The following is an 11,096-nucleotide window of genomic DNA, read 5'->3' as shown; positions in this document are numbered from 1 at the left end:
ATATCTTAAACAGCACAGTTTTTTATGAAAGGTTACAAAACAGAACAAAAAGTATTTTCTTCACAAAGGCTCAGGCAATGGGGGAATTACCTCCAGTCAGTCAATGTCTTCACCACAAGCCAGTCTTCTTTACACGATATATTCATTATATACTCTAATTGTTTTGTTTTTAAAAAAATTCCCCAAATCCTGTAGTTTGGGATTTTATAAATAGTAAATATGAACAATTAAATAACTATATTGAAGGTCACTATTACCATACAAAATAATTTGTTGCATTTTTGTGCAGCTATTTTTGTGTATCTTATGCATGCCATATGCTTTACTAAAGTTTTCCAGAAGATTCAATGGTAGTGAAGAGTCATTTCTCTTAGTTGCACATTTTTGTGGTTCAATGACATTGCAAACGCTGATTTCATGTCCAACTTCAGTTAAACACAGGATTGGAACTTAAAAGATTCAACAGCAAAACACTTAAAAGTACATTATTTATATTGAATACCTTACTACATAATGACTAAAAAGTCAGAATTTTTATGTAGTCAAAATAAACAATATAATTCAGGTTGAAAAGTACATTTTCTGAAGACTGTTTATGCCTTTTAGCCTAGAATCATAACTCAGAATAGCTATGTATTTATCACAGCATAAGCCATGTTAAATATCAGTGAAAGCCTGACCTTTACTAAGAGAAAAGTCAAAATGGTTAAATATTGTTTTCAGGTATCATTTTTGTGGTGTTCTGTCTATTCCTTGTAAACTATGTACTATGCAAATTATCATGTATCTAATTAAAAACAAGTTCTGATGTACAGATTCAAATAGAATCAAAAGAGACCATCATCATATAAAATACTTTGTTTCATAACTTTTTCTGAACTCTGTTAAAAATGAGTTTTGAGGTGAGATATGAGGAAAACTATAAAGACAAATATTAAATGTTTTGAGCCATATATGAAACATTCCCTTTGGTATTGGAATGAGGTTTTACGTGCTAGCTAGCTAGCTAGACTTACTGAAAAATAATTCCTACAAAATCGTGAAAAAAAATGATATAGATGACTAGAGCAAATGTTATTTGTATATTAAGCCTGATCAGACTAATGGAAGGTTAAATTCACCATATATATATATATATATATATATATATATATATATATATAATGCCAGAATGACAAAAGGTAAATAATACATGGAATCTAAATAATAATGGTAGCTGATGAAGCACCTACAGATGCTGATTAATTAATTTTTAGAGTAAGATCCTTTTTAGTAGTACCTATAACAAACTGATTTTATTGTCATTAAAACATCATTTGTTAGGATTGTTAGGATGGGGCTCTAATAATTTGCATGAAGAGATCAAATCTCTCCACTCTCCCAACCTAGTGCCTTGTACAAATGGGGGAGGGGGGGCGGAATGCCCCTTCCTCAAGACTCTTTACTTCCATCTGTCAGAAATTTGACATAGTATCATGATTGTTAGAACAAGACACTTTACTGCCATCTGCTGAAAAACTGTCTTAATAAATATACAAATCTATGACCTGAATAAATTCCCCCTAACACGCAGCAGTGTTGTATGCTGCAAAACATGCAAAATTCATACTACTTTCAATAGTGGACACTATTCCTCCTACCAAACTTTAAAGAACCCCCAGTCTGAAACACTAGGAACTACTAGCCAGTTGAAGTCTTGACCACAAACAGGTATTTATATTCAAAACAGTTTATATTCAGAATGTATACTATCAACAGGATAATACCAAGTGTGTAAAGAAAAAGTGTTTTAAAAGGTACTAAGGACCAACTACAGTTCAAACCTTTTTTATATTTTAACTTATATTTCAAAGTTAAAAATTAAACTCACAAATGTTTCCTTAAATTACTGTTGGCAGGTTTAAGAAGGCATTCTATTCAGTAACAAGTACTGATATCTGTTTTATAAAATTCTCATAATACTTTAATAGCATTCAAGATACTCTCTTAGATATCAAATCAGTATCACAACTCTTACATATTTAAATTCTCAGAGATTTGATAATTAACCAAAGATTGTCAAGTGTATTCCAGTTACCCAAATTGACTCTTAAAGGTTAAACTAATCAAAAGAATAAGACAAAAGTTTTAGCTAAAGATATCTTCCCTAATGGCTCAGCAGGTAAAGAACTTGCCTGTCAATGCAGGAGATACAAGAGATGTGGGCTCAAATCCCTGGGTTGTGAAGATTCTCTGGAGGAGAAAATGGCAACCCACTCCAGTATTCTTGCCCGGAAAACCTCATGGGCAGAGCCTTTGTTCTACATCCAAAGGGTCAAAAGAGTCGGACACAACTGAGTGATAATACATGGACTGGATGTGGTATATCATCTTATACCATCTTCCGGTATAAGCAAAAGGAAATCTTTCTTCACAAGTTATTTAGTTAAATTTGAAATCTGTAGGAATGTATTCTTCTGCTTTTATGGGTTATGTCATTTGCTTTCATCTAATTTTTAATCATGCAAGAATAATCATATACCCTGGTTTTCCAGAGACATTTCTGATGTATGGTTATTAATAGTGCCCCCTTTCCATTTCAAAGTGTCCCACTTTATACCCTTTAACCATGACCCCTTCTTACTCATGCAAAATGACAAATTCTGCAAGCTGAAATCTAAACTCAATGTGTATGAATGGCTTAGCAATAACTGAGATGAAAAGCAAAAGTTACCACAAAAGTTATCAGAGAATGATTCATTCATCTGAAACTGTCACAACATTGTTAACTAGCTATACCTCAATACAAAATTAAAAGTTTTAAATCCAGGCTTTATAATGAGATAAATTAGAAATATGCAAATATATTTATAGAGCTCATTCCAATTGCATCATCCACCTTTCAGTAAAAGTACAAATAAATATTTTATGTGTTTTTCCTCCTGCAAGAATTTCTATCATCTATTGTTTTCATTTGTATCCATCAAATCCATAAATTACTTAGCATCTCTCCCTTCTTTCTGTATGAAATAATCATTTGGGATTTTAAAAGTACTAAATACCACAAAGGAATTTTTGACATTGTCACTGTCAATTTGCTACTATATGTATTAACAAAAAGCAAAGTTTAGAGCAATATTTTTAAAAATGTAACATTCTATGACATTCTTTTTTTATTTACTGAGCCTCACAGAGAGATTAAACCTAATTTCTTTAAAAGAAAGGACCACTGTTGGACATGGCAATTAGTCCCACTGCAGTTTAGGAAATTATCAGCTCATATGTAGTCATTCAATAATATCCTTTACTATATTCAAACTATTTAAATATTAAATATCCTGACTGCACAAGGATAATTGGGAAATTAAGAGTCCATTTAGCTTCATGTTAGAAGTAATGAAATCCATAAGCTCTCTAAGGTGACAGCCATACATGTGACATATTTTATGCACCTTTAAAAAATTGTAATTCCTTAGCTATAGATAGTTTGTCTGTAACTTCTACATGTAGGGTTGTGATCACCTTGCATTTCTATTATAAACTAACATAAATGAATGTAGGGGAACAAAAATATTTCAAAAACTGTATCTATTTTCATTTTTAAGAAACAATACCCATAAAAAAAAAAAAAAGACATTAGGTTACTGCCTTTAAAGTTCAAGTTCCATTATCTTAAGATATAAACACACTTTGATATGAGATTTTTATAAAAACCACACATACACACAAGCTTCAGGTAGAGCTGTAATAAACAAATTCCTTTTATAAACACAATTTTAACTGAAAAGCCACAGTAGATGGAAAAAAAAAAGAAGAAAGGATATTACCTGGTAAAATCCAGTGACATCTACAATAGTTTTACAGCACATTTAAGCATTCTACGGTTTTATATCTTTACCTGCCTTCCATTTCTTAGTTGCTCCTTAAAAAATTGCCAATTACGACTATAGGTTCAACTTCAAACTTAGTCCTGATTTTGAGTGCCAGGAAAAGCAAAACAACATTCCAAATTTCCATCTTAATGTTATAACCTCACTTCAAAAATGGTTTTATTTAAATTACAATGCCCATCTAAATAGAAAAAAAAAAAAGAAAACCAAGCAGCAACATGTAATTATACATAATAGTTATTCATTATATGGGAAGTGTTTTTTAGGATGGTATATCTAGAATGCACTTGCTCTGTGAGTCTCTTCAGTAATTAAATTGACTTAGACCAACACTATCAAAAGTAAGAGTACTGTAATAAGGGGCACACATTTACAATACTGCTAGCCTTAAAAGCAGTAAAGCAAAAGAAAATATACCAAATAGCACATGCGTATCTCACAGAACTTCCACTGAACTATCAATGACTTTTATGCAATGTGCTCTTTTCTGTAACTTTATTAACAACTACCAAAAAAGGAAAGATGAGATTGAAATCAATGGTACGGAACTGAATTGTTTGAAGCCAGTGCCCCATTTGTGGGGAAAAGTGCATTTAATTCAGCAGCAATATAGCACAGTGTGAAGATATTGTGCTTAGACGCAGATATTCCAGAACTGAAAGATGTACAAGGCAAGTCAAGATATAAAACCATAGTACACTGTTAAATAACCTTGAAACATACATATATTGCAGTGTTCAAAGAAAAACATTCATTTCATTGTACAAGGCTAGGGAGAAATCCTTAAAGTTACCTATCGTAGTTTATGATATAATAAATACATATCTATATAGCATTGTATATACATATATAGAATGTGTTTGTGTGTGTTTATGTGTATCTTTTTCTTTTTTTGCCAAATTATTCTGTTAGTTTCTGTGGATCTGCAACTTTCAGGAATGAAAACTCCTTTGCACTACAAGTTTCTGTTCCCCTAAACTTCAGAAAAGATATTTATACTAGAAAAGGTATCAATACTTTCCCCCAACCCAAAGACTTACTTCAAATATTTTGCTTCACAATTGATCAGAGAAACACAATTAAAGGAATTCAAAATTTTTTGACTGTATCTTTTCACTTTGCCAGTTGTTTCAACAAGCAGATATCTTTTAATATTAAATCAGCTGATGCAAATTCTTTAGCAGAGGATATAAATGAGATTTTGCTGATCAATACAGAGCAAATCAAAACCAAAAAAAATAAAAAAATAAAATCCAGTGATTTACTCTGACTGTAAACAATATATAAAATTCAAATCTCAAATTTCAAAATAAGTTAAAAGAAAAATTCTACCTTCAGGGCCTATAATACTAAAAAGATCTGACAATTGGTAAGGGGAAAATATATATGAAAAGTTGCAACAAAATTGCTTACCCAGAATTTTTGCTAAGAAAAAGTGTATCTAACTATACTACCTCTGGCCCTTAAGTTTAATAATTTCATAATTTGTTGGCAAATGTTTTAAGCAAACTGGCATATCATATTACACAACAGAAAAAACATCCATCAAGTTCAGCAAAGAAAACTTATATAAGCTTTTTGTACAGAATTTAAAAAAATCTAAATGGCTATGATTCCTCTATTAGCAGAAACACATAAACATAGTCTTTATAAATCTGCCAAATATATCAATATCTACATAAATAGATACAGATATAGATATGAAACATTAACGGCAGTCTATTTTTGAACAGTGTGTGGGACCAGCAGATTTGTATCAGACCATGGCACGATATGGACCCTGCATCTTTAGGAACTGAATGATGAAAGAAGGACCCCCAGCAACAATCTGAGGTGGAAGATGGCTGAGTGGACAGTTCTCAATACTCATGATTGAAAGCTTGCTGCAAAGAGCCAGCTCAAAGGGAAGGCTATGCAGGTTGGGGTTGTCATTCAAATACAGTTCTTCTAGATTCTCCAGTGTACCTGTTACAAAAAATAATTTTAAAAAAATTAGTTATTATTTAAAAAGCTCAACTGAGCATGATCCTTATCCTGGGTATCACGCATACTGAACACACAGTGCCTTTTACTCTCTTCTCTTAGTTTTAAAACTCTCTACAACCATGGATCTCAAACTTTCCTGCTTATTCAAATAAACAAGGGAGATTTTTAAAAAGGGATGTCCAGGTCACGTGCTATACCAATAAAAATCTCTTCCTTTATGTTTGGTTTTCAAGCTCAGTTTCTTTGAAAAAATATATACTGTATCTCCAGAGACTCTGTTTGGGATAGCTTGGCATTCATGTGTATTTTAAATTTCAAAAATTATATAATCAACTTACATAGTAAGTGCCTATAATTACTTTCATGTTGAAGAAAATGTGATAATCTCTCTTAGTAATAAATTTCTCAAGTGAAAGGTTAAGAGAGTTATTATGTATTTGCCAGTAAGGCAAAAGTCAATTTATGTAATCTTTTAAAATTTTTCCTTAGACCATCTTAGGATACTCATACTTTCTGGGCAAATAAATAGTCTCAAGCAATTGCATGTGGCCAACTGGATAAACACACTAGAAATAAGTATATAAAGTTGCTTTATGAGTTTCCAATTTTTAAAGTTCAAAATCTGTAATATTTGATAGTGGTATGTAATAGAACTAATTTAAAAAGTTACTAGATATTGGATTTGTTTACATTTAAGATTTTATGTATTATTCAGAGCAACCTTACGGAAAGTTACTAGAATCCATATTTTATAGATAGGAACTTGAAGTTCTGTACCTTATTCAATGCCACAAAACCAGAAGCAGTAGAGCCAGATTTTGAATTGTCTATTGTACTCCAAAACCATCCTTAACCACTCATCTATAGTGCCTCTGAAACAGCATGGTATAGATGAGAGAATAACAAATGGGATTACTAATTTTAGTACTATGTGACTGTAATTGATTAAAACACTGTAACATGAAGCAACTTGCACTGTGTAAAATTCAAGATGTTCATATTGACAGTATGAAATAATGGGTATGAAAACACTTGGAAAATTCTAAAGTAACTCAAATATTAACATTAATCAAATATTAATATCAATCCTAAAACCTCACAAGGGAAAATTCTTTTGGCATAAGAAACTAATTTAATTCATGCTTGTGTAATTTTTAAATTTGGAAGAAAAAGAACTCCTCCAAATTAACGTTAAATCTACTGAAATACAAGTATGCTAAAACATTCTCAAATATTATGTTAAACTCAATTCCCCATGAGGAAACCTAATAAAAACTAACCCACTACTACTACTACTACTAGTGCTCTATAAAAAAAATCTTGAGCTTGATGTAATTTGAGTAAGTTGACAAAAATAGTAGATTTGTTTTATTTATCTGAAACACTGCTTGAACACATGTTCTAATAACTAATGAAAGCATGTTATTAGTACAGTCAAATACCCAAAGGGTTCATACCAATTTCCTCAGGAAGATGAGTAAGTAGGTTCTCTCCAAGGCCTAGATGTGTAAGATTGGTAAGGTGACCAATGCCTCTGGGAAGAGTGGTCAGTTGGTTGTTTGTCAAGACTAATTTCTAAAAGGTTAACAAAATAAAAGACGGTTACATGTATGTTTCCTGTAACTGATGTAAATTTTTTAAAAACTTCATCTACTAAACAGCAAGATAAATTTATAGGGAAATTAGATTGACTAATATTATATAGTAGTAATGTAGTATTAGTCACTCAGTCGTGTTTGACTCTCTGCGACCCCACAGACTGTAGCCCTCCAGGAATCTCTGTCCATGGGGTTCTCCAGGCAAGAATACTGGAGTGGGTTGTATTCCTTTCTCCAGCGGATGTTCCCAACCCAGCTATTGAACCTGGGTCTCCTGCATAGCAGGCAGATTCTTTACCGTCTGAGCTACATATTATATAAAAATCACTAAATAACTTTTTCTTTCAAACACTATCATTTGTTAGGAAGACAAAAGCAGCTAGGTTACATGAACATAAAATTCAGCTCTAAGAGGAAAATCTATTTGGTCCAAGAATAAAAAAATGTACAATTTGGAATGCATCCCAAAAACTTTAATTATATACCTATAAAATCATCAGAATGTTTTACCTGCAAATCCTTAAGATAAGCAATTTCATTTGGCAAGGATTCCAATTTGTTCTCCTCTAGATCCAATTCTCTTAACTTCCTAAGGTTTCCAAGGCCATGAGGAAGCTTCTTTAGAAGATTGTTTGATAATATTAAAACCTAAAGAGAAATTATTGATAATATTTGACAACCCACAAAACAGAAATATATTATCATCGTGTGCCTTAAAATTAAGCAATGTTAATTTTCTAAGCAGTGAATATTAAGGGCAATATCTAATTATATAACAAGATATTAAACTTACTATTCTAAAAAAAAAAATTACCATAGTTACTGGAAACAAAATAGTTTGATGAAGTCAAAACTAATGAAAGCAAAAGGAAAGAATTTAAACTAAATTACAAAAAATATGAAAATTATTAACTACTTGCACTAAGATTCATACAGGTAATGGTATTTTGATACTGAATGGTTACAAATATCTATCTAATAGGAAACCAATTATTTATTCAAAACTCCTTACAAGCAAGCCATCATTTAAGGTAGGTAACAATTGACTTCTAAACTGCCTATATCAATCCACTAGTTATTATTTGTAGTAAATTTATTACATTGCAGGGCATCCTGCAGTATCTTAGATAAAAAGGGGAAAAAAGGTTGAAAAAGATACAAGTTTTCATTCTCAGAGAAGTTATAGTGGAGGGGGGTTAGGTAAGGAAACAATACTGAGTATGGGGATAGTGAGAAGAGCACTAAATGGAAAGATCTATGTAAGGTTCTAGCTAAATTTTTATGCCCACTTATTTCTTCCAAAGTTATACTACATACAATGAAGTAAACATATTCAATAAGACCAAGAAAATGACAATAGGTAGCTATCACTGAATTTACTACTATTTGTATGCATGCTAAGTTGCTTCAGTTGTATCTGATTCTTTGTGACCCACTGGACTGCAACCCCCCAAGCTCCTCTGTCCATGGGAGTCTCCAGGCAAGAATACTGGAATGGGTTGCCATACCCTCCTCCAGGGGATCTTCCCAATCCAGGGATTGAACCCATGTCCCCTGTGTCTCTTGCACTGGCAGGTGGATTCTTTACCACTAACACCACATACTAAATGAAAAATGTGCATTATTGCATTTAGTCCTAATTACAATTCTATATGGAGAAGGAAATGGCAACCCACTCCAATATTCTTGCCTGGAAAATCCCATGGATGGAGGAACATGCCAGGCTACAGTCCATGGGGTCACAAAGAGTCAGACACAACTGAGCGACTTCATTAGCACTAGCACAACTCTATGAGGAATATATTACTATCCCCATTACTTTCCCCAGCTGAGGAAACTGAAGCTTGGGTACATTAAATCCATAAATAGTTAAAAGGGGAATTGTACCCAGATCTATTTGGCTTCAAAGTTCCTGCTGTTAGCCATTACACCATACTTTTTCACCTTATTAAATACAATAATAAAAGAATAGAAAAATTAGAATTTTTTAAAAAACATGAGGACAATTTTAGAAATATTTACTATTAGTAAGTTTTTTCATCAAAAGAGTGAAAATGCTAGGGATTCAGAGGCAGGAGAAATCTTTGAGGAAGTAACAGGAAGGTAGATCTTTGTTAACTACTTTAACAACAAAGTAGTTGCTAAATTGTGTCTGAGTCTTTGCAACTCCATGGACTGCACGGATCTTTAATTGTGAGAAATAATTTTAAAAGAAAAATTATAAGGGGATGAGAAAAGAGCATTCTAGATATTGGGAACAATAAAGGTACAGAGCTAGAAATATGCACACGTTGCCAACAAAGAAACTAATCAATTCAGTGAGTAAATAAAAGAGGAGGTGGGTATTTAGGATGAAAAAGTAGGTCAGAATTATATGAAGGGTGCTGAATGCCAATATGAGGAACCCAGAATTACTTTAGAGGACAATGGTATAGCATTCTTAGAAAGAATTAAGAAAAAAAATACAAAAGATGCTGTGCTTTAGAGACCCTTTCTTTCAAAGATAGTTTATAGTATTCAAACCGACCGACTTTTAGTGGGCAAGAGTGATTCAAAAGCATTGAGCCCAGATTAAGTCAACACTTCATCATCCTAATACAGCTGCATGTTTAAGAGAGTACTACATTTCTTTTTTTAATTGACAGAATCTGGACTATTTATTTATGACCACTTCACGTGGCATACAGGACCTTAGTTCTCCAACCAGGGATCAAATCCACACCCTCTGCATTGGGAGCGAGGAGTTTGAACCACTGGACTGCTAGGGAAGTCCTGAGAGCACTAACATTTCTAATTATGATCTTCAATTATGAAACTGATTAATTGTAAACTTCATGAGTGAGGTAACTGTGGAAAAGTCTAATGAGTTCTAAATGCTCTTTTATACTCACCTCAAGAGAAACAAGACCAGACACATCCTCAGGGATCTTTGTGAGCTGATTGGTAGCTAAATTCAATTCTACCATACTGGTCCAAGTTCCAAAATCCAAGGGAAGTGATGTCAATTGATTGTCCTGACAGAGATAAAACAAAGCATTCAAGGTAAAACCACAAAAACAAAGCTCCATATGTAACTCCCTATAGAAAGAGAATTCTTAAACAGAAAAAGACATTCCCTTTTTTTAATATCTAAATATAGAAAGAAAGAAAAAAAAAAGGAACAAAAACACTCAGTCTCCAAAGTTTTCCATACAGTTAAGTTCAGTCACTAAGTCGTGTCCGATTTTCATGACACCATGGGCTATAGCACGTCAGGATTCCCTGTCCATCACCAACCCCAGAGCTTGCTCAAAATGATGTCCATCGAGTAGGTGATGCCATCCAACCATTTCATTATCTGTAGTCTCCTCCTCCTGCCTTCAGTCGTTCCCAGCATCAGGGTCCTTTCCATGGAGTCAGTTCTTCACATCAGGTGGTCAAAGTACTGGAGTTTCAGCTTCAACATCAGTCCTTCCAATGAACACCCAGGACTGATCTCCTTTAGGATGGACTGGTTAGATCTCCTTGCTGTCCAAGGGACTCTAGAGAGCCTTCTCCAACACCACGGTTCAAAAGCATCAATTCTTCAGTGCTCAGCTTTCTTTATAATCCCACTCTCATATCCATACATGACCACTGGAAAAACTATAACCTTGACTAGACG

The 11,096-nt window shown here is 33.1% G+C and overlaps 1 protein-coding gene across 5 annotated transcripts in view; it reads right to left on the bottom strand.

Moving 5' to 3' along the window:
• Positions 1-3,710: 3,710 nt before the first annotated feature.
• The window catches only part of SHOC2 (SHOC2 leucine rich repeat scaffold protein), an 87,838-nt gene continuing 80,452 nt past the window's right edge, over positions 3,711-11,096 (bottom strand). For all 5 annotated transcript variants that reach the window (XM_044935134.2, XM_006043927.4, XM_044935135.2 and 2 more), the window contains 4 exons: positions 10,345-10,467; positions 7,964-8,101; positions 7,313-7,430; positions 3,711-5,834 (listed from right to left, as the gene is read on the bottom strand). In XM_044935134.2, the coding sequence (XP_044791069.1) occupies positions 5,626-5,834; positions 7,313-7,430; positions 7,964-8,101; positions 10,345-10,467 (588 nt within the window). In that variant the 3' untranslated portion in view covers positions 3,711-5,625. The remainder of the gene's footprint in view (positions 5,835-7,312; positions 7,431-7,963; positions 8,102-10,344; positions 10,468-11,096) is intronic.

Source organism: Bubalus bubalis, chromosome 23 (assembly GCF_019923935.1).
Source record: "Bubalus bubalis isolate 160015118507 breed Murrah chromosome 23, NDDB_SH_1, whole genome shotgun sequence".
NCBI lineage: Eukaryota > Metazoa > Chordata > Mammalia > Artiodactyla > Bovidae > Bubalus > Bubalus bubalis.
The sequence above is the reverse complement of the archived record's forward strand: the minus strand, read 5'-3'. Positions and strand labels throughout refer to the sequence as shown.